The sequence below is a fragment of the Nothoprocta perdicaria genome, unplaced genomic scaffold (assembly GCF_003342845.1).
Source record: "Nothoprocta perdicaria isolate Ctin4 unplaced genomic scaffold, notPer1 scaffold_351, whole genome shotgun sequence".
NCBI classification, from domain to species: Eukaryota; Metazoa; Chordata; class Aves; order Tinamiformes; family Tinamidae; genus Nothoprocta; species Nothoprocta perdicaria.
Genome location: NW_020455590.1, coordinates 521,782 through 545,961, shown reverse-complemented (window position 1 = coordinate 545,961; position 24,180 = coordinate 521,782). Strand labels below are relative to the sequence as shown.

The following is a 24,180-nucleotide window of genomic DNA, read 5'->3' as shown; positions in this document are numbered from 1 at the left end:
GGGCGGGACGGCACGGCGCTGCGGCCCGGGCCTGGCCCTGGCTCCGAAACGGGCCTGGAGCGGGCGAGCCCCCGGGCGCTGCCAGGCCGGGCCCGGCTCTGCGGAGCCGCCCGGCGGGAAGGCCGCGGGACGCGGAGCGCGAGCCCCGCAGGGCGCTGCGGAGACCCCCGCGCTCCCCCCGGGGCGCCTCGAGTCGGGGCCGGGCCTAGGGGCTGCAGCGGCCGTGCAGGCCGGCAGCGCCGCGTGACCGGCGCTTCCCTGAGACACCCGCGCCGCGGGAATGCGGGCGCTGGCACCCCTGCTCCCAGGGGAGGAGTTGTCCTCGCATTTAGGGGAGGACAGTCGAGCAGGACTTGCTTTCACGGTTGGGCCAAGTGTTGTCCCTTCCATAGTATGAACGATAACCCAAAGCCTTGTATGAATAAGTTTAATAGGATTTGTTCCGAAGATACAAACTTCCTTATTTTAAGCATGCAAGAGTGTGAAGTAGACCAGAAAACAAAGGAATAATTGAAGGCAAAGGTAAATAGATCTGCAGGGATCCAGAAGAAAGCACACAGCTACCAATAGCACTAGTAGCAGTGCCGTTGCTTATGTGCTACACTGACCTTTTGTTTTGAAGTACAGATTGTAATGAGCCAAAACAAGAACTATGCACTCTCCTTTATTGTAAAAGGAGTATTAAATCCCTTTATTGTAAAGGAGCATCATTTAAATGGCAAGTGCAATCAGAAGAAGTGTTTGTGATTCAATAAAAATGTTTTTCTTTCTTGATCATACAGTCTGTGTATGTGAAGTTAATGTGCAGTGTTTAGATGCATCTACCACAAAAATAGATTACAGCTAAGGACTGATGTTTGACAGTTTCCCCAGGTTTTAATTACTTGTTTCCTCGTGTATGGGTTGTTTATAACAGTTTCTAATGTGATTGAAAGTCTCTACATCTACATAAAATTTCCAAATACAGATAGGATTTCTTTTTTCTAATTTTACATGGTGTTATCTGTGTAGTTCTCGGCCACCATATTGTACTTGGCCCTCTGTTGAAAGGTCACTAGTTACATGGAAGCCAAGCATTCCTTTTAATAGATCTCCTAGGGGTTCTGAGAAGGTGTTCTGAGGAGTTGTGTTTTTTAATCTTTATTTTTTTTAATAGCCAAGTATACTTGCCCTTTTGTGGCATTCAGAGAGTTTGGTAGTGTAGTTCTAGTTAGTTTTAAAGTTCTGAAAGCTTCTTGGTTTTTTTTTCTTTGGTTTTTTTTTTGTGTTTTTTTTGTTGGTTTGTTTGTGGCTTTTATCCTCTCTTGGACACCCTTGAAGACTTAGGGACCAGCCATATAAGAGTGGTGGCACTTGGTAGGGCTCTGTTCTGCACCCAGGGGATGCGCTCTCTGTGCTTGGAGCGTAACCATTGACAGTTTGTGGACAAGGCAGCTTATTGGGATGTATCAGTGGTTCCTCAAACAGAATACAGAGGTATATAGCCATAAAAGAGGTTTAGTAAGCTGGGCTTGCTTAGCAATAGTTTATTCTTTTTACTTTATTTCACTTTATCTTCAGGGATTTGCATATAGAAAATGTCATGAAATAGGTTTTTGCGCTGCAGTGCAATATTCCTCCCTGTGTATGTCCTTACCCTTATATTTCCAAATGCTTAAAGCGGATGACTAGTAAAAGGTGATGAAATCTGATGAACTTGGTATGTTCTGATCTGTATGTTAATTCTGACTCCCTTGCTGACCTGCTGTGTGATTGTGCAAGACAGTTTCTCTCCCTGTGTTTCAGTTTCCTCGGATTTCCTAGGAACCCAGCCCTGCTAGATTTCCGCAGAGGGGAAGAGAAAACAAGAAGTAGAATGGTTGTAGCATATTAGGAAGGCAGTTGGTAGGAGGCTGTTAGATGGTCACTGAGATTCCACAAGGCTCATATCTTTAATTTTAACCTACTTCTCTCCTCGTCTCACTGAAGATTGGGTGAGGCTGCTGTGGGAGACAGGCCAGCACCAACACCGACTCTCTTGCACCAGAACTTGAGTGGAAGAGTGAGCAGCACATGGTGTAACAGGCTGCAGAAAACCCTGCATGGCTCATTGTGAGCCCAGGAGCAGAGATACATGATCATATCACGTGGCACTTGGCAGAAACATTAATCTAAGAGCGCCGCGTTAATACATTGCTCAGTACTAAGTAGGACAGATCTTGAAGGTAAAGCCGAGACAGGAGTAAATGCTGATAGGAAAGAAGTCAAGGTGTGGTTCTCTGGTTTGGCTCTTTCCGATTGTTAGATGTGTTTGCTTCTACCTGCACCTGCGTATACTTTGCCTACAAAGACACTTGCAGAACAAGGCAGTCTGTTGCACGTGCTTCTCTGGGTGGGCATATGTATGACAGATATTTCTTGCCTTTTTAATGCTCTACTGAGAGGCCTAGGTGCGCAGAGAGGAATCCCTGTGGAATAGATCCGAATGGAGAAAACCACAGCTGAGTGTGGCGGGGGAGGATTTTTTTTTTTTTTCTCCCTCCATTATTCCTGCTTCCCTGCCCCAACAACTGTAAAACAGTTTCCTAATTCTTGCATTTCTATCAGTGGAGGTTTATTAGCAATAAAGAACAAGTGCAGGGTCCTGCACCTGGGCAGGAATAACCCCAAGCATCAGTACAGATTAGGGGTTGACCTGCTGGAGAGCAGCTCCGCAGAGAGGGACCTGGGAGTCCTGGTGGACACCAAGTTAGCCATGAGACAGCAGTGTGCCCTCGTGGCCAAGAAGGCCAATGGGATCCTGGCTGCACCAGCAGGTCAAGGGAGGGGATTCTGCCCCTCTCCTCAGCTCTGGTGAGGCTTCACCTGGAGTATTGGGGGCAGTTCTGGGCTCCCTGGGACAAGAGGGATGTGGAGCTTCTCAAGAGGATCCAGCAGAGAGCAACTAAGGTGATTAAGGGACTGGAGCATCTCTCATGTGAGGAGAGACTGAGTGAACTGGGTCTGTTTTCTCTGGAGAAGAGAAGGCTGAGGGGATCTGATCAATATGTACAGATTCCTGAGGGGGAATGTAGGGAGGAAGGGGCCAAGCTCTTCTCAGTGGTGGCCAGTGACAGGACAAGGGGCCATGAGTATAAATTAAAACACCTCCAGTTCCATCTCCATGTGAGGAGGAACTTCTTTCCTGTGAGGGTGACAGAGCCCTGGCACAGGCTGCCCAGGGAGGTTTTGGAGTCTCCTCTGGAGATCTTCCTAACCCGCCTGGATGCCGCCCTGTGCTCTGGGTGTCCCTGCTGGAGCAGGGGAGGTTGGACTAGATGGTCTCTAGAGGCTCCTTCCAACCTCAATTGTCCTGTGTTTCTGTGAAAACACCACTTTTGTAAGTTTCCTTTGTTACAGCTTTTTGAGGAAAGTGTCCTAGATAAGCTGAAAGTGCCTTCTTAACACAGCCTGCAACACTATTTGAAGAATGTATTTATGTCCTCTGTTATTCAGGGAATGCGATAATTTGGAATGTTACCTCAATGGTATCGTGTGCTTAATTTCCATCAGTTAGTGCAGTGCCTTCACACAGGGCTGTTCTGGAAGCCTGGTGTGTGTTACAGTTACGTTTCAGTGGCCACACAGTCTGTATTGTTTCTGTAGCTGATGCAGCTTTTCAGCGCTGGCAAACGTGGAGTGATACTGTTGAGGCTGCACTGCATTTTCAAGTTCAGTGACACATCCCTAGTGTTACTACATAGCACAGTTATTGTAGCAGGTTAGGAACAGTATCTTAGAGGAGGAACTAAGCACTGAGCTCCAAGTTTCCTCTTAAACTTTTAAATGAGAAAATACTGTGATATTTATTAGTGGCTCTTCTTGCACTGCAGCTGCTTTTTCTGTCTTGTTAATAACCCACGTCCTAAAAGTACCTAAGTACCCAAGTCCTGAAAGTTTAAAAAAACAAACAAAACCCTACTTTTTAGTTACTTACTTTAGTAAGCAGTGACTTCTTCCTTGAGAAATTGGACACTCATATCACTTTACAACATGTAAAGCATATTTCTGTGCACTAGCCTCTCTCTGCATTCATATTCAGAAACCCTGTTCAAAATGCAGTATTCTGAGTGTGGGCTTTAGCCAAAGATCTCCATTGCAGGCAGATTGAGGCCACTGAGTCTCGCGTGCTAAAAGATGTCCCTTTCAGGAGGAGTGCACAGTACTGCAGAGTTGCATGAGCCTCCTGTTGTGCCCTCTAAAGAGAAACATAACAGCTCAATGAGGAATTTTGCTTATGAGAGAAAGTAAAACAGGTGAAGCCTCGATTCCATTTTTCTTGCTGTGCATTGATGTGATTGGCAAGTCCCCTGTTCAGAGCAGACAGGAGGGAAAGGAGAAGAAAGACTAAGATGATTCTGGAAAATGTATAAATGAGTTGCAACATGATGTCAGAAATGCCGTTGCTGGCAGCTGAAGAGCTCTGTAGTGACACTCCTTACCTTCATTTCCGTTTCATACTGTTTTTTAAAATGTTTTCCTAAATCTGCCCTTGATTTTTTTTGTCAGGAGAGCTATCACAAGCCAGAGACTGGTGAGTTCTTGAGAAGGTTGCATACGGCTGGTGATTCTTAGCATGCCCAGTTCAAGCCAAGTGAGTCGTCTGCATTTTTGCCACAGCCTACTCCAAAGTAGTTGGAGGCAACAACTTTAAATATTACAAGCTCTCTGTGTTGGGGGAAAGCTCTGCTTCCCCTGTGGCAGACCTCTTGAAATGATAGCTGTCTGAAGCCAAACACGTAGGCCAACATAATGTTAACGTAAAAGTTTTAGCTGCAAATAATAATAATACTCAGAAGGCTTGAGTGAGTTCCAGATACTGCCCCTGTTGATTGCTTGGCTTTTTACCTTAATATGAGAGTCACAGAATGATTAAGGTTGGAAGGGACCTTTGGAGATCATCTAGTCCCAATCCCCTGCACAAGCAGGGTCACCTGGAGCACCCACCCTTTCTCTTTCTATCCTAATGAAGATGGGAGCAGTGGTGGTGATGCCTCTAAGGGAAGATGCCCACTGTGCATAAACCTTTTGTACTGGGGCTCTATGGAATGTACTTTGCTTGAAGGGAGAATAGGTGTCTCATGAGAAAAGAAACTGCACAAATATGTTGTAAAACATTTGTGCAGGTTTCTTCAAAAGCGCTTTTAAAGAGTCGAGATATTTTCCAGTAATATTCCTTCAAGGAAAAAACATTGGGGAATTCTTAAAGCAGAAACTATAAGGCATTCTAAACAAGAATGTTCAAATGTTTTCTTTCATCATTCTAAGTTGGAGAGATCTCCTCTGAAAAATATAAGAAGATAAGTGCAGTGCAGTGAATTGGGAAAGGAAGTGACCTTAAAAATCCCTTCTGTGAATTATGTCTTTGCACTTTTTCCCTGATGTGTCTTCATTAATTTGAAGTTTGCTAGCCATCAGTAGAAGCATATGTGAGCTCTTGTTTTTCCCTGCATTGTTGGTTAGTCAAGTCAGGATCATATAATTGAGTGTTTGTATCTCTGAGATTTTAAAATTTGATGAGATTTTTTTTATTTGCTAACACTGGCTTTTGTTTTTCTGTAAAGTTACCACTATGTTCAACAGTACCTCAAAATATATGTATATTTTTTTTCTTCTCACTTCTAGCTGAGGGTATTGACACGGACTGCTGTGTTTCTCCAAACCAGTTGTAGAAACCTGTCCGGATTAAGTTATGATCTGGTGATTGCAGAAAATGCCTACTCATTTTTGGTGACTAAATATATTGCAAAACAGTTCCGTAGCTGCTGCTTTTTTTTTTTTTTTTCTCTCTTGTGTGTTCTACTAGTGAGAAACTGAGTACTCTGGTCTTATGTCCTTTAATGGCACGAATGGTTCTTAGCTTTAAAACCTCTGTGCAGAGCTTCGTTACTGTCTCTTCCAGATGAGCACCTGCTATCTTCAGCCTCCTCAAGGAGCTGGTGTATCCCAACCTGGAAGCTCTGTGCTCCGTGTGTGAACAACCATTCTTTAATCCAAATGATCCCCAGGATCTGCTCTTCCTGAACATGGTAGAACACATAATTTCACACTGTTATTAGACAAAATGCAGAGTATGATGGTGTATTTCTTAAGCGAAACACAGATAAAATACTGGAAGGATTGAAAGTGGTACAAAAACTAACTTAAATGAGGACAGAACATCATACATGGCATCTAACTACGGGTGTTGTCTACATGTCTTAAGGTACAGCTTGGTTCCTTACATGAACAGATAGATTCTGTGTACTGCTTTTATTGCACTGCATGTTTTGAGTTTCTTGCTTTTGTCTTGATTTATTTTAAATTTGCTATATCAAGGAAGCTTTTACAAAGAGGACTGTCGCAAGCCTCAGTATTTACTTGAAGAGATGAAGTTCTAGACTTTTTTTGATTTGTCTCTGGAAGCTTTTGTTAATCCTTGAAGTTAGAAAGGGCATTGGAAGGTTGTCTGGTTTTACCCCTGCTCAGAGCAAGACTCGCTTAAATGAGGTGCGTGGGATATTTACCTGTTGATTTTGTGTCTCTCCAAGGATGGAGTTTCTGCAGTGTGTATGGGCACCTGTTTCAGTGTCTGACAAAATGCCATGTGAAAATCAGATATCTATTTGGATTTTTTTTCCTAAACTATGTGTCAGTGGCCTCTTATCCTGACAAGTCTACTGGGCTTCTCAGTTTGGTGAGCCCAAAATTGGACAGGATCCTCCCTCGCTTTCTTTTCTGCAAGGCTTTCTATCCAGTTTATACTTAAAGTTTTCTATCCCATTGACCCCCAACCTACATTGGGCTATTCCATGCCAGGACATCCCTTTTTTGAGTTTCATACTATCGGGGCATTTCTCTGGACTGCTGGAGTATTTCTGAATGTTTACCTCTCTTCTAGTGTATTTGCTCCTCACCCCTAAATTGTTATGATCTGGAAACCAGCTAAAGATTCATTCTGTTCCATCTTTTAATTAATAAAGACCCAAACATTATTCCCCATGTATTGAACCTGAAGGAGCACAACTGGAGACTAGATATAAGTTGGACTTGGTACTTTTGAACTTACTCTTTGAACTCAGCAGTCCAGCCAGTTTGTTGCTAACCTGATATTCCGCTTTGCAGCCAAACTGGAGAAGGATACTGTAAGAAACTGTGCCAGAAGCCCTGTTAAAATCAATGCAAATACCACCCAGGATTCCTGTATCCACAGAGCTGTTTTTCTCCATACAGCAGGCGGTGGGTTGGTTGGGTGTGATTTACTCTTGGCTCTTTTCACCTGGATGCTCCTCTTCACCTGGGCTGTGCCACCAGGCTCAGGCATGTGGAAGGCTGGAGAATAGACCCTGTCAAAGAAGACACAGATGAGCTCAGCCTCTTCCATGCCCTGTGTTGCCAAGTTCCCTGCTCTGGGCCTAGGGGACCTGGACCTTCCCTGCTAGGGCAGGGCTCCCTGCCCTTAACCTCCCCTGATGGGCTCTGCTCTTTCCTGTAGCTCCATGAAGACAGAGCATTTCAATGATGAAATACACATTTGTGATAATAAGTAGAGCTTTTATTCCTTTAGTCAACTCTCTTTTTTTAATCCATTTTTCTTAAGTCTTGCTGGAGAGATTTAATCCCTAAATTCTTTGCCAGTCACAGAAATTACGCATTTTCATAAATCCATTTATATTTTTTCCTCCTCTCTCTTAAGTCAATTCATTTGGGATTTTTGGACAAAATGACTGAAAGACAAATTGGTTGCTTTCCAAAGGTAATTAAGACAGTATGCGGTGCAGAGGGTGAACAATTAGGGGTTCTTTCTAACTAATGATCCATTAATTAGTGAAGGGAGCTCAGCAAGTGTGTAGGTCCCTCAGGAATTACCTTTGATTGACATTTAAAACTGCTTGGTTAAGATCATCTAATTGCAGGGGGCTGAGGGCTTTTTGTTTTATTATTGTTTTATTTTTCTATCAATACAAACAAACAGAATTTAATAATGTAAATATGTATATATAAAAATAATCAGCATTACATAGTTGTTAGATATTCCTTTGAACTAAACCAACACTTAGCTGTGATTTTTGTAACAATTTTGGTTGCTGTGGTTCACAGAAACCAGTCCTGTATCTTACAAATGGCAACTGCCTACCTTGAGTAACTTCCATGAATACATGAAGTTTATTTTGGTTTCATCTTTTCTTTTGCTAACCCATAGGATAGGAGTCGGAGGCCTGATTCCATTGGGAATTGGTGTTGGCCAACAGCTGACCTGGTCTGAGAGGCAGATGCAGCCGATCCCGGTGTGTCTGGAGTGGTCAAACTGTGCACAGCGTATTCCAATGACAGCTTAATTATGGAGTGAGCACTTAAATGTGTGAGCTGGTTAATTGCAGATTCTTGCTGTCAGGGAGAGAAGAATGGAGAGGCAACAGCAATGTAAGAAGGAACCTCATTGTTTTTTCAATATAGGCAATTTTTTCCTATGTTAGGGTTATGTTATATGTTACTGACTTGTGTTTGGATGGTTGCACAGAATCTTAACCTCTTGCAGAAATGTTGCGTGTGAGGTCTTCTGAGGAAGTGCCACCTCTCAATTGTGATGAAGGAGAAGAAAAATATGTGGTGCCCTGAGCATGTTAGTGGTATTGGTTGCTGTGAGTTTTTGATACTAGGCCGATGTGGCAGTGGGCACAAACTGAAACACAGGAAGCTCCATCTGAACGTGAGAAAAGCTTCTAGACTCTGAGGGTGACAGAGCACTGGAACAGGCTACCCGAGGATGTTGTGGAATCTCCTTCTCTGGAGGAATTTAAAACCCACCCAGACAGAGCTCTGTGCAGTGTGCTCTAGGAGGCCCTGCTTGTGCGGGATCGTTGGACTAGATGGCCTTGGGAGGTCTCTTCCAACCTCAACCATTCTGTGGTTCTGTGCAGGGCAGAATTTGCCTTGAAGTGCTCAATGCACGTTTTTCCGTATTGAGATATTGGTGCTCTGTTTTGTGCTCGAAGCAACCAGCCAGAATCATACAGGGGTTGTTACATGTGTCAAAGCACCCGTTTCTCAAGGGCTGTAATACACTTTTGTTATGACACCTGAGCATACTGCTTGTTGAAACTGCTTAGGAAGTAAAATGCAAGAGGCTTTTCATTGCTCAAGTTTGTTGTATATCTTGGCTGAAGAGCAAAAATGTGTTCCAGATGGAAAATATATGGTCAATAGGTATGCAGTTAAGGAATAGTAGATGTTGAAGTTGAGCGTTTCACTTGAATTGATTTGTCTTGTTGAGCAGCAATTCCAGGATGAGTAAAAATCTACTCAAATATGTTCCGTTCGAGTATTAGTGTTATCTTTAGGGCAGGACAGTGCGTGTATTGAGTTCAGAAACTTTGGTTAGCCACTCAAATATTCTGACCTTCATATTACTCTGAGGTAGCAGTGGTTCATGTCTAATGGTGCAGGAAATGCCATTTAATTATTTCCCAAAGTATTTTAAGTGTAAAAATGTCTCCGACTTACCTTAAAATGCAGGAAGTATTGAGAAAGGGCTTGCATTTCAAGATTGCTCAAATCATCCGTTGCATGTAAAGAATGAAATCTAACAGCAGTCTCCAAGACCAAAGTCCCATGAACTTTTTTTGTTATAACTTCTATGGGTAAAAGCATTTGTGCTAAGAGACTTAAGCTTTAAAATGATGTTTAGAATCATTGAATCATTGTGGTTGGAAAAGACCTTCCCAATCCGAGTCCAACCTTAGACCCTTCAACACCTGTCTGCAGAAGCACGGGCCTGTTTGGAGCTTCATGAAAACATAGGATACATCAGACTGAGCTTGTGCATCATGATACTCAAGTTTAATTTTGATCTCTGTGACAGACTTCCTGAATGAACGCAGTGCTCGCTGCGTGAGCACTTCTCAGGCTCTTGGGAGGACAGACTTGTTCATTTTTCTGGGGACCCTGAATGCTCTAGTAACAGGTCATTGAGGCATCCCTAGGGCATCCCTGTGAATCGCTCCCCATCCTGAATGCCACAAATGACAATAATCCTGCAACTTCTCGTGGGTGTGAAGTTCAGGTGTAGGAATTACGCAGTGCAAGGTGGGGCTTTTCCTCGTTTGACATGTGGATTCGATATCATTTGGAGTTTCAAAGTTGTTGTTATAAATTGTGAATGGATTTTTGTTTCTAGCTTTTTCATCGGCAAAAAATTCTTCAGTGCTCATAATATCTGTGCCATTGCTTCTGTCAAACTTCTTTACAAAGGGAAAGATAACCAGAAATGAGCAAAATCCAAAATCCCACTATCTCTTCTTAATGTACTAGTCTGTCTGCCCAACCCCTGTAGTTGTTACAGTACTGTCTAGCCTTGATAGATATTATAATTTTGAAACAAATTAGCCAAAAAAAAATTTGCTTTTCTGATGTATGTTATCTGTATTTTAGTTCAGTTAGATTTTTCTCTCTGTTCTCATGAAAGTTAATTACTACAGTGTCTAAATCTACTTATAAATCTATTTTCAGTAGCTTTCTTTTTTTATTGTCTGAATAAGTTTAAGCTATGGCTCTTCAAAATAATAGAGCAAGTTTGGATTTTTTTTTTCATACCAATTTAAACACTTCTGAATACCTAAATACAGCTCAAAATGATTGTTTGTCTTTTGAAACAGTATGGATTTGTCAGGTACCCTTTATTTCTCGCAGCCTACGTAGCTGATAGAAACCTTGTTTAATCTGCAAATTGGGGCTGGCAGTATTCAGATAACCTACAGCATGCAGAGGTTCAGGGGCACACAGGAGCGTGTATAGCACAGCTAAGCACTGAGCTGTTCTCACTGAGAGGATGGAATATGTCCTTTTTTTCTGTCCTATTGGACATTTCCCATCCTCTGTGAGCTCTGCAGTTCCCTGCAAGACCCCAGCGGATGCTGCCAGTGAGATGTCCTGGTGTGTGGCTGGTTCTGAAGCCAAACCCAGGGGCTCTTGCAGTGTCCTGAGCTTTGGGGTGGTGGGACTTCTGTCGTTGTACAGCAGGCTGGAAGCCCTGCTGCTGCTGCTGGCCCTCAGAGTGTTTAATGCACATCTCCCAGCAGCAGCAGATTAACAGCGTGCAGGAAGAAAAATGCATTTGGGCCTGGAAAGTCATCTGCGTCGGCCTGGGGCCTGACTTCAGGTTGTAACTTCAGCATCTCAGTCAGCATTAAAAGTGGGAAGAAGTTGTCAAACGTGGAATGAATCTGTTTAAAGAAGCAACAGTGTGCTTGCCTGCCTTCAGCATTGCATAGTTGGTTAAACTGTTACTCTTCTTCAAGGAAATGGCATGTGAAATAAATAAATTTGGGGAATTAAGTATCACTAAACCTATGGAACTGTCTCTTCTGCCCCATTACCAGTTAGACAACTCACAGCACTAATGGGCAAGAGTAACATGGAGATGGAAGGTTTAGCTAAGTCCTCTGAATAACCTGTTGGCTTCGTTAATGGGTGTGTGGAGTAGCTAGTGAAGCACAGCACGGTTGGTAGGTGTATTTTTATTTCCCTTTTGAGAAAGGGATATTTGTCTGACATTGTTACTCGGAGGTCCTCCTTTGGTGGCTGAAAGGAAGAGGGTTTATTGAGTTGGGAAGGGAAGAATATTTTGTTTTGTGCAAGGCTGCTTGTGTAGCCATGAGTCATGTGGTGAAAGAGCTAGTGTAATAGTAGTCCTTCTTTGAGCATTGGGGTTTTGCACCAGGAAAGAAAAAATCAAAAATAAAGGTGAGCTGTTTTGTATGTAGCAACCAGTGCAGGCTCCCTCAAAAAGAGGAGCTGCTCTCTGACTTGCAGGGAGCTCTTCTGTTATTAGGGCTGCCCATTCAGTCCCTCCCTGTGGTGTTTTCAAACATGCAGCCGTCAGTGCCCTGCTTACCGGGATTGAACTTGCAGATTTGGGAAAGGTCTGAAGAAATGCCAGTGGCAGCATTGCATGGTTGGGAAAGATTTTTATGACTTGAGGAACTCGATTAGAAATACTAGGGTTTCTGTATTGAGCTTTCTATTAAAAACACAAAGTATTATGCAGACTTAAATGTTTGAGTGTGTAGTAAGTCCATCTTCATCTGCCTTCTGTGCTTCAGTTGTAATATATTAATACTCTGCTGTATATTTGGTTTTATTCTTCCAGGAAAACTTTCTTTTATAACTAGCTAATTTAGACATCTAAAAAGTATGAAATCCCAAAGCAACAACATACCAAAATCATATCAAAACAGAGTTAATGTTATCCAATATAAAGTCAGCATTTGTCCTGAAGGCTGCATACAAAACCACTTTGCAAGACTTAATTGATAGGAAGCATTTCAGTAGTCATTTACTTGATAAAGATCTTAGAAAATAGTAAATTTAGCAGTGGTTAGTTTAGCAGAAAGAAATTAGGGCTGAGTTACTCATGAAGAAAGGAATTAAAATTAATATTGTGGCCTTATGTTCCATTGTGTTGAGCACTGAGATACTTTGCATGTTTAGCATGTATTTTAAGTAATAGTTTGCATTTAGTGGAGAAGGTTCTTTAGAACTTTGGTATGTTTTTGAGAATGTGTTTACTGCCTGTTATTGACAACACATGCGAGGGAATTTGGAAACTATTTCCTCAAAAATATCTTATTTTCAGCCCAAGGGTGTCATTCAGAGGCCTCATCAAAGATCAGATAATATTTTTAAAACACTGTAGCTTCTTAGCAATTTAAATAAGAAATTGCATTGCTCATGTTAAATGTTAATAACGTTAATATTAATATAATCAACTCTGTTCCTTCTCATGGGACAGCGAGGTTCCTCGGCTAGAAGCTGGGGCTCCCTTGCTATATGGGCCATATACCTGCAGGTGAAGCCAACCTTGCATAGTTATTGGCACTTCTTACTGAAATTTCTTCTTCCTTGAGTCACTCTATCTGTTATGAAGGTTTTGCCACCCACTACTATTTTGTCAACATAAAATTTTATATATATTTGGGAATGTATTCTGACAATATAGAGTATTTCATGTATAAAGTGAAAAAAAGAGTATTTTGATTATCTCAGGTTTTATGTAGCTTTTGTTAGTCTCAGTAGTCTCAATATTTTTGTGCTGCTGTTTAATAGGGAGGAGCAATAGGATATACAGTTTAATTTAATTTTTACCTTGAATATATAAAGATGATTTGGGGTCTGGGAGTGGAGGCATTCTGTACTGTATTTTTTTCTGCAATAGGAGCTAAGAAAGTCATCAAAAATTTTATTCTTGCCGTAAAGAAATACTAGTTTTATTTTGGTTTTGTGCATGTAGCACAGTCTAGTAGAGGGTTTTATTGCTTACTAAACTCTGCACTTAATTTCTCAATTAAGTATTTGCCTTGCAAGCTAAGGTGTATGGTAGCAATCTACAAATGAAAACACAGCTCTATCTGTATCAATCTATGCAAAAGAACATAGCTCGTTTTTGATTGCAAGTGTTGTGCTTATCTGTGTTCTATTTAATTTAGGTTTAGTTTATCATACCTGGCATGCTAGATAAGATTTGTTTTAAGGAAGTGAAGGTGCTGCTGCTGTGCGACTGTTGCAGAAAAAGCTACATGTGTTTAAGAAATTGGTACCTATCCAATTTGCTCTGTGAAGGTCGATGCAAAGTGCAAAGCTCCTGTGGAAAGTAGCTGCATCCAAGTGTCTTGCGGAAGTTCATTCTGGGTCTTCCTACTGATGCAGAGCTGCAGGCACCAGCTCAGAAGTTCCCCTTTCTCAGGCCTTTCCTGTAGGCAAGTCTTGTCTGAGATTATAGCGAGGATTAGGAAAGACGGAGTCTTCAGGGATGCAGAGGCCTTCGAGACCTCCTCACAGGGTGACCCAGGCCCTGGGATGCACAGAGGGATTTGCAGAGGGGGCCTGCTTCAGGTTGCATGGTGACTATCAGAAGCTCTTAGGCTGAGTTAACGTTATTTATTCCTTGCTGATGGGACAGTGTTTCTGCTGTTACTGTTGATGCTGTCCGCGGGGACCCGTCCTCGGCTTCCGCCACCCATTTCAACCAAGGGCTTCACAGCCCCCCGGCGATTTGGCGCCCGCACTCCTCACTGCAAAGCTGCACTTGGCTCCTTTGCCTGCAGCACGCACCAAGGGGCTGCTGCACACATTGCTCTGCAGGCCTTAGGCTTGTATCCAGTGCTGGAATCTTGGCCGCTCCTCAGCAGCGACTGCAGGACGTTGGTCCATGTTTTGCGTTATGGGAATGGTGTGAATGAGCGTGTGTTGCCCCTGTAGGCTGCTCTGCAGGGCTAACAGGGACCGAGTGCGCAACATGTTGGTCTCCATATGGGAAATATGATCAGTGGGCTTAGTACCTTCACTGAGAAATGCTTACTGATCCACAAAGCCAAGACTAATTGCTGCACACTTCACCTACATGTCATTTACAAGGGTGTTTGGAGAGCTATGGATAACCTATATGTGCCAAAGACACCTGAGTTTTGTAAACTGCTCTCAATGAAAGCAGATGTCCACTCTGGTGGTTTTTGAGGCAGATATTTGATGTACACGTGCCCTGAATGCCAGAAAACTTGAAGTCTGGCTTTGAATTAGCCTTGCCATGAGTTGGAAACAGCTCCAAAAATATGTACTTAAGGACTTCATGCTTGAGGTGCTTCCTCAAATACAGCACAGTCCCTTATGTAACAGTGTTACTACTGCTCTAGGGGCTGTTGTTCAAGTGCTCCTTGTAGTTCCAAATGTTTGTTTGGTGATGGTAAAAAAGCAGCCATCACCTCTGCTTCTGCTCAGGTTTCCAGTGCAGCTACAAAGATTAGGTCTAAGGATCAGTGAATTTAAGTGTTTCATAGAATCATGGATTGTCTCGTTTAAATCTCTGGTCTATGCCATGTTCTTGCTTGGCATGTGTATTCAATTCTTTAATGAAGACAGAAAATAAAGGTTTTCCCTAGCAGTCGAGACAATCACAATCATGGAGAACCTAGATTGGAAGGCATCTTAGTAGATCATCTACTCAGAGCCCTTTCCCTACCTGAAGAAGGGCTAATTTTTAGCTCGTTTTCCTTCAGAAGGAGACGCGTATGTCCCAAGCCAGGATCTCTGTTGTCAGGTCCAACAGTCCTACACTTCCCAACACGAAAAAAAGGTGTAGCCCAGTGATGGTCATTGCGAGAATGTCACCTGGAAAGGACCAGGTTTAGCCCTTGAATCCCCTCTGTTTGAGGGAGAAGGACTGTGCCAGCTGCAGTGGATGTGGTGCTGTGTTCGACGCCTTCCTACTTGCACAGGAGCAGCTCAACCACCCGCCTGCCCTGGTGTCCCCGTTCCTAAAGTCTCACCCCTTTGTGCCCGTTGCGTCCTGGCTCTGAAGCAGTGTCAGGAACGGATGCAAAACTGTAATTGCTTCGTGTAGATAGGCAAAAATCCTTAATAGCAAGGAAAATCACAGCAATTGCAAGTTTTACCTAACGAGAAATGTTTTGGCCCTGCAAGCTCTGCTAGTAAAAAGAGGAATTACTTGTCTTTAGGTGCAGTTGCTGTTCCTGTCCTTTTCTGTGTCGTAGGGTAGTTAGATAACTAAAATGTGTGTTTTATTTCACACTTCAGAGTAAATTTATGAATAGAAGCTACTCTTAAATGCACAAAAATTACCAATAACATTTCTGCCAGCATAATACAGAATGAAAACATGGAGACAATTGTACTTAAATTGTTAAAAGTGTTATATACCTGTAAATAATCTTTACTTCTCTATTTATTGATGGTAATGCAGTATCTGAAATACATTGGCTGAAATACTATTATTTTACTGTTTTTTCTGCTTCTTCTCTGTCCTTCAGGTCTTGAAGTGCTGCGTTTAAAATTGTCAATGTACCGCTTTATTGTTGACTGATTTTTCTCTTTTTAGGTGTCTTGGCTTTTTAATCCAACAAGAAGTGAAATAACCAGTCTAGATAGTGGAAATATAGATGACATTTTAAGTGAGTCCTTTGAACCTTTATTTTCTTTGCGTGTCAACAGTCTTTTATGTCAGTCTTGCAATAGATAAATACACTCTTTACCTATTAAATTGGTATACACTAGGTATACCTAAGTATACACTAGGTTCAAAAATATGTAGTGCAATTTAAATAGAATATTAAGTAACTGCGATCAAAATTAGCTGTACAAACTTCATCAGTTTGTTTGCTGGAATTTAATGAGGAATTTAATGAGGATTATAAACCAGCAGGGATTTTTCTTAGACACTTGTTTTTTGAGAATGCTTTGGTATAGAAGAAAAACCTGTGAACAGAGCATTTTTAGGTAGTTGTTGAATTATATTTCACAAATACAGTATATATTAGTAAATATAGTTATATTTCACAAGTACAGCTGCTGGTTTTGAGTGCCATAACTGTAAACCCAGAATTACTTTGTCTCTTTTGTCACTACTTTTGTATCTTAATGCCTTAAATACTGATATCTTTACTATCTAATGTATCAATAAAGTCAATAAAATACTTGACTAAAGGCCTCTTTCATCTCTCTTTCCACTTACCTGAAATATAATCTATAGTAAGATTTATGCTTGTCATTTTCTATCAGACTAAGCTTAATATTGTACAATATAGAAATACCGTTTTTATAGTTTTTATGCCTACTTTTATGATCTTGCATTATAGCTCTGTAAGAAGTTTGCCTTCTAATGTGACTTTTTTTTTTTTCCTTTCCTCCTCCTAGACAATGCAGACGTTGCTTTAGTTAATTTTTATGCTGACTGGTAAGTTGTACAAGTTTCTCTTTGTATATATGTGGATTTTTTTCCTATGTTTAAACTTTTGCCTGTTGGAAACGGTCACATTTGACTGGGGTATTCTAATCTGAAGTGCAGTCATATGCCACTTTAAAAGGCAGTTCTTTTGGTAGGGGTGTGTGGGTTTTGTTCTTCCTGCTTCTGCTGCTCCAACCATCTTTTGATTTGGTCAGGGAATCCCTCAGAGGCAAAAAGGATTCTGTGATAGTAGCATGTTATGTAACCAAAAGTTTTTTCTTTCAGCAGGACAGTTTGTGTTAGCTTTTTGCTCTTGAACATAGGATGGCCCAAAGGATTCTATTTTCTCCCTTTTTTCTCTGTTGGTTCCATACACATGTGCCAGCATGTCTGAAGGCACCTGTAAAAATCAAACCCTTCTTTAATTTGGAAGGCCCTTCATGTAGAGAACTTAGAGGATTTAAGTATTGGTCAATGGACCTCAACAATCAAAGCCACTTTTATTTTCTTTTATAAATGTCATCTTAGGGTTATTTCATGTAGGAAAAAATAGCACGTTTTCTGAATAGAATGGGTTTCCAACTTTTTCCTTCTGAATTATTCAAGTTATTTTTGAGCTTATCTTTATTCAATCAATTCCTGGAATGATTTCAGGCTTCTTTTGTAGAAGCCTCTCTTTCTCTCATCCACTCTTTCTACCTTCCAACCTTTAATTTTTTTTTCCTGCAAAGATTGAGTCATCAGTCAAAAGATTTTAGGTTAATATTTTATAATTATGAATGTGTGTGTTTTTCCATAGGTGCCGCTTCAGCCAAATGTTGCATCCTATTTTTGAGGAAGCTTCCAACGTAATTAAGGAGGAATACCCAGATAGGAATCAAGTAGTGTTTGCCAGAGTAGACTGTGATCAACACTGTAAGTAAATCCTGATTTAGTTCTTTGTGTAATATCCTGTCAGTAAGCTGTTCACTGTATTGAGAAATACAAGGCAGCAGTCAGAGTGCGATGGATCTGCCCTGTTCAGACTAAAGAGAATTGCTCATATGCCTCAACAAGCCTCTCCTGACAAACCTGGTAGGACCATCCCCAGCCTTGCTTCCCCAGCACATCAATACAAGTGGCCACATATCAGTTCGGCCTGTCTCATTTAGCAGGGAAAACAGGCCTGATCTGGAATCGAAGTGGCGCTCAGAGGGGTCAGAGAGGCCCAGGTGCCACAGACTGTGCGGGACTTTGCAACGAAGCAGAGGGAGGAGGTGCTCAGCTCAGCTGCCCCCGTGACTAGGAGTCACGGTGTGACCAGAGGCCTGAATCGCAAGGAGGCGGGTTGTCTTTCACACAAGGTCCCACCAGGGCTTTGCTGTTAAATTTACTCATTATATTCCAGTAATAATCACCAAAGTTGTGGTTTTTAATTCAATAATAAGTAAAAGGTCAGGATCAACAGTTGCCCTTTGAAAGGCAAATGGACTGCAATGAGATCTTATTAGGGTACTTTGTGTAGCATAATATTGGCGGCATTTTCAGACACAGTTGCAGATAATTGGCAATTAACTGAAGTAAATGGAGCACACTGCTTGTCCCAGTAAAATGTTACAGCATTTCTTCACTCTGAGGGTACGGGCTGCTTTCAGCCCTACAAGCAGCTCACACTTGCTAGCGCACCTCTCCCTGAGTGTGCAGGGGACTCTCAGCCTTAAGGAGTTACCTTAGTCCAGGATCCCAGGGATACGGAGTGCAGGGATATATGGTCAGGTGGGAGGCCAGGAGGTTGGAGGTTGCCGTTCCTGATCCCTACTCAACCCCTTAGTGTTGGACTCTCTCCTTTGTACCATTAAGAGGAAGATGATGTGACTATGGTCATCCTTATAAGTTGGTCTTTCCAGAATCTTCAGGCAAGCTCCATGAGATTCCCTGCTCTTTGCACCATTAATGAGGCGAGTTTTGATTCTTCAGAAAGTTTTGCCAGTGCATCAGACCTTTAGCTAAAATTTGGTATTGTTTGCAAATTCTAGTGAAGTTAGACCACCCTGCCCCTGCGAGACTTCCCTGCTTTGCTCTTATGGGAAAGAACTCAGTGTCCACCTCGTGTCCTTGCCACCTTGCAGTTTTCAATGTCAACTCGCTGCTCGCCCATCGATATTGTCCTTGAGCAGATTTGGAGCATGGAGCTGCTTTCTGATGCTGGAGCAGTAGGGACATACTGGGGAACTGAAATTAGAGTTGGAATGTGCTTGAGGGACAGTTCCGAGGCATGAAGTTGCCTTTTCCTCCAAGAAGACATTTTTTTTTGTCTTAAATATACTACATGACAGTATATACAGCTTCTGTACCTGCCTATAGCATTTATGCTGTAGGCAGAAGATTCTGTAACATGCCTATAGCTAGAGCTATACTGCCTATAGCTCTAGCATTTCTAGAGCAGCAGGAAATGGGCAGGCAATCTGTATTTAGAGTAATTCATACGGTATGTTTCAAACTTTTAGGTCCAGTATTGATTTTCCTTTCTCTTACTGACATTTCTCTGTTTTCCTGATTCCTTTCTGAAACAGTTTCTTCTGGAATTGTGGAAGTTGTTAAGACAAATTCTTGTCTTAACAGCTATGTACCTCAAAGCTCTTTTTTTCCAAATACTTGAAGCACTCTAGGAGCTTGTTGCTTAATCTCCTCCTCGTCCACTCACTGAGTTGAGCTCTTCAGAGCATGTTAGAGCCAGGCCCGATGGAGGAGGAGATGACACAGCAGAGAGTGTCCTCCCTGCCCTGAGGCTGGGCCCAGCGGGTATTAGTTGGGTGTTAGTATGAGGCAGTGAGGAGTTTTGGTGTGTTTGTCACTGGAGTACTATAAGCTCTCTCTACTTACTATATTTAGTCTTTATGTCCTTAAGAAGTGGATGAACATGACTTCTCCTACACAAGCTGTGAAATGTGAGCAATAAAAATAGGAATCTAATGTTACAAAGCAAGTCTTCCTCACCGAGTTGCCTTTTTGAGGTAAAATAGCAAAGCCAGAGGCATGATTCCTGATTTACAGCACACATTTGATGGGATAAAGTTTTAACTTCAATGCATTGGTAGCAGCTTTCCAATAGTAACATCTAATGAGTGTTAATGTACCGTCCATCATGGACCTTCTGCGGCAGTTTGCTCTAGTTTGCAGTCAAGGTTGTGGTGGTGGGTTTTATTTTGGGAGAGAATGTGGGAGAGCGGGCGTTAATACCTGCACGTTTTGTGCCCTTATTAGTTCACTCTTAGCATGATATTCTCTGGTAGGTTATTTGCTTTGCAAATGTTCTGTTTCTCTTTGAAACCAAGACTCTGCAGGGAACCCACATAACTGATTGCCACTCTAATAGAGAGATCGGTTTTTCAGAAGACCTCTAAATAACTTTCAGAGTGGTCAGCCAGGCACAGATACTTTCTGTTGAACGTGCTGTTATTGCAGTGATCTGCAGATCCCAACAGCTCCCACCTGCTTCTGAGGGCAAGGCAAATGAAAGAGAAAAATTGATGCGTAGCCAAATGTTTGTTGTTTAATGACAAAGCCGACATCCTGTCTGCTCTTACAGCCAATATTAAGATGTTTTTCTGGAAGGGGATAGTTGTTAGGCGTCAGTGTGACTAAGTACAAATTTTAAACATTGTTATTGACCCCCTGTTAAGAGGATAGGAGAGTGACCTGCTTATTTCATGGGATCTAACCATTCATTGAATGTCTATTAATACTGTTCTTTGAGGAGTTACTTAGACTATGGTACTATTGTGCCTTCAGTAAGCAAAATAACTCATTATGATAACAAGTTTTGAGTTCATAAATGGAGTATAAACGGCCTTGAAACTGTAAGCAGATAGAAGGGTTTTATTGTATTCCTACCACTTAAGCTGGGGAAAAAAAATACCAGTCTAAGAGATATCTTGGCACAAGACAAAAAGTGGAAGTTGTTCGGTGAGGATGTTGATGACTGTTCAAGGAGGACTATTTTTCTAGTCTGTCAGAATAGAGTAGTTGTTTTGAGTGATCCTTAACAGCAGAAGGTGGTCTAGATTCCTGGCTCCCAGCTTCTGGTTAGTTGACTTTTATGCAGAACATTGAATCCTTTTTTTATTACCTCTTTTGATCCAGTATGCAAAAGCTGCTATTAACCTTTTTCCTGGGGAAAGGTTAGTTGTTTTAAATATCCTCTTTACCTCTACCCTCTCTGAGTATTACCAGAGGTCTTATCTTGTGTGCAAGTGTCATGGGAGGAGTAGTTTAACTGGGGAGAATGGATATAGTATTATAAAGTATTATCAGTAATGTGTATGTAGTGCTTTTTGCATGACAAAGCAGCAGGCAGAAATGCCTCAGATGAGCTTGAACTGAAAGAAAATTCTTGATTTTTATAGAGCAAATAACAAATACTCCAAATTTTAACCTACCAAACTTACCAAGACCAGGTTTCATTTTTGTTCTTGGCAGATAGCATAAAGGACTTGGATAAGTTTTTGTTTGTTGTTGGTTTTTTAAATAAATAATTAGATCTCATGTGAGCAATCGGAATACTTACCTGGTGGTGCCAAGGTGAGACATGCAGCTGAAGGAGTGAAACAGAAGGCTTCTTTGAAACAGGAGGTAGGGGAAGAGTTGAGATATTCTCAACATCAAACCCAGTAAATGCCACCATGTAAACACAGAGGTTAGAAAACGCAGCAGTGTGGATTTCTGCTGCTTCAGACAGTAGATGAACCTCATTAGAAAAAGTCACTGCGGATATTTTCAGAGATTGTTTGAATGAATTTTGACTTTTATAGCTTTGATATTTCTTCAAGGTAGTTTTTCAGATTATGCTAGCCCTCTCTTCTGTGTGTCAGTTGCTTTAGGTTGTAGCTTATATTACGGAAGGGGATTTTAGGGTAATAGTCCCTGTTCAAATCCTAGTGGGCATCTATTTGGAAAGCAAAAGTTCTTTGGGAAACTTAAGATCTCACTCTTTTGGTGGTGGTGTGAGTTGGGACCTGGGCTACTGGAGCAGGAGGCTGAGGTGTGATGGTGGGGTGATACTTGGGCCCTTTCTTAACCTCAATAAGATTTAAGTTGGACTTGAGATGTTGGGTAACGCGCGCTGCTCTGTTAGGTGAACTCGGGAAGGTATCCCGGGTGGTAACCTACAGCGGGGAAATCTGAAGCTGTTTGGAGAAGCAAGGCTTGTATTTTTTAAAGAAAATAAAAACACCTTCCAGACATGTTTTTTTTTTTCTTTTAGTAGGTTTCCCATCTCTGGGTCAAATCCATTTTCCTGAGAAAATGTACAGTGAAAATGTCTGGAAATAGCTTAAAATTTATTTTAGGACTTACTTTAGCAGATGTGATCTGTGAATGAATTCAACCAATGTTTTGTGTGTTTACATTGTGTTTTCAATTTTAAAAGAAATATAATTTTGTCATAGCTCTGCTTACGTTAGCTCTACCTGTATCAAATGTCAGGGTTGAAGGAAATATTTAAGACTTACACTGTTTGACTTCTGAGTGAATTCAAACATTTTTTCATGTATCCCCATTTTACATTTTCTTCTTTTTTTTTAAATGGCTTTAAAAAAAATAAAAATAAAAGTGTAGGACTTGTCCTTGTGTAGGACTCTCATTTGGGTGTTAGTTCAAATATCAGTTCAAAGGATCCAGTATTCCTGGATCCTTTAACTTCCTGGCTGCCTTTTTAAATTGCCCTCCTAGCTGCTTGTGGGAAGAGGGTGCTAGATGAATGAGCCTGGACTTAGGCATATTCTTCAGTGTGGAAATACAGTAGCTATCCCTTCTCTGCAGTGTTTTTCAGGTTACTCTTGTTGATTTATAGATAAGTGAATGCTCTTGCACACATGCGCTGTGTGTACGTGCACGTATAACATTTCACAACCAATGTATTCATTTCTGTGTCTTTTTCTTGATTTATTTCCATAGCGGACATAGCTCAGAGATACAGAATAAGCAAATACCCAACCCTGAAGCTCTTCCGAAATGGAATGATGATGAAAAGGGAATACAGGGGCCAGAGATCGGTGACAGCAATAGCAGATTATATCAGGCAACAGAAGAGCAATCCTATCCAAGAAGTGCAGGATTTGGAAGAGATAACTGCTCTTGATGTAAGTCTTGATTTTTCGCCCTTCAAAGTATATGTATGTTTGGGTGGTATTTTGTTTCTGGTGATGGTCGGTTTTTTGTTTGGTTGGTTTTTGGGGGTTTGTTTTTATTTTTGGAATATAATGTCTTTGAAATACAGGTTGGTTTTTGGAGTAGGGGGAGTATAGAGTTCTATTCCGAAGTATTGTGAGCACTTGTTTTAAACTAGCAATGAAACTAGGTCATTATTACAGTACTACAAATTAATTATTATTGCAGTGATCAGTAATAATTGTTATTACAGTATTACAAATTCCAATATTAATAATTCTTTCAACTTCATTAATTTTTTCAGAATAGCACTGCTGCCAAATTACTTATTTTACCATTAAATCAATTGAAACAAGATACTTTTCATGCTTGCTTACAAGATTTTCGGGGAGTAATTTTTTTTTGTAATTTGAGATTAAAAACAAATGTTAAATTCTGATTTACAGCGCAGTAGAAGAAATATTGTTGGATACTTTGAGCAAAAGGACTCTGACAACTACAGAACTTTTGAAAGAGTAGCAAATATTTTGCATGATGATTGTGTATTCCTGTCTGCATTTGGGTAAGTTTTTAAATGTATTGATTTAATAATTCCATTATTGAAATTACATAATGAATTATATATAATTTAATTGAAGCATCTTTTAATACTTCCATTGTGTCAAAACTGAAGGAATTAGATGTTAAAAGGTCAATACACTGAGAGAAACCAGAGAAGGGGAGGGGGAGGGGGAAATCCTTCCTGTCTTAATGCGAGCAAACTATGAAATCTGACTTTGATTTACTTTTTTTCTTTTTTTTTTCCACTCTTCATCAGTATAGTTTAAATGTAAAGCGAGAGTTTTTATGGAGGGAGGCTAGTCAGTTGTATCCCAAGACCTGCTTCCTTGGAGGGAGAGGGGGGAAAAAAAAGTATGGAAAAGTTTGGGATCTTTTTCGCAGAGATTTAAAAGCTCTGTAGCTTTACAGACTGACTTTATTTGCAATGTGACCATTTTTATTTCAAGTTCCCTATCCCGTTGTTCGAGGGATTTAGTCCTTTAGTTGGCTGTAGGTCAGCTTGGTGTAGTGAGAAATGCAGAGGCTTCCACGGCCCAGTATTGGATACGGTTCTTGGTGTAGTTACTGCGCGTTGTTTTAGATACGTTAATAAAAAGTGTGAAGATGAAAATTTAGAAAGTTCATGATCTGGGCCTGTAGCAGTACTTGCATTTTTATCTATGTGCTGCTAAGCCTGGGCAGTGTCTGTTCAAGCAGGCCTCCATTTGAGGCTGGCTGCTAGGCCTGTGTGCAGCCCCTGC

General features: G+C 41.3%; 1 protein-coding gene across 1 annotated transcript in view; it reads left to right on the top strand.

Moving 5' to 3' along the window:
- The first annotated feature begins 6,019 nt into the window (after positions 1 to 6,019).
- ERP44 (endoplasmic reticulum protein 44) overlaps positions 6,020 to 24,180 on the top strand; it is a 32,454-nt gene continuing 14,293 nt past the window's right edge. The window contains exons 1-6 of the mRNA XM_026044167.1: positions 6,020 to 6,047; positions 15,887 to 15,959; positions 16,702 to 16,741; positions 17,532 to 17,647; positions 22,667 to 22,851; positions 23,326 to 23,441. Of these exons, the coding sequence (XP_025899952.1) occupies positions 6,045 to 6,047; positions 15,887 to 15,959; positions 16,702 to 16,741; positions 17,532 to 17,647; positions 22,667 to 22,851; positions 23,326 to 23,441 (533 nt within the window). The 5' untranslated portion in view covers positions 6,020 to 6,044. The remainder of the gene's footprint in view (positions 6,048 to 15,886; positions 15,960 to 16,701; positions 16,742 to 17,531; positions 17,648 to 22,666; positions 22,852 to 23,325; positions 23,442 to 24,180) is intronic.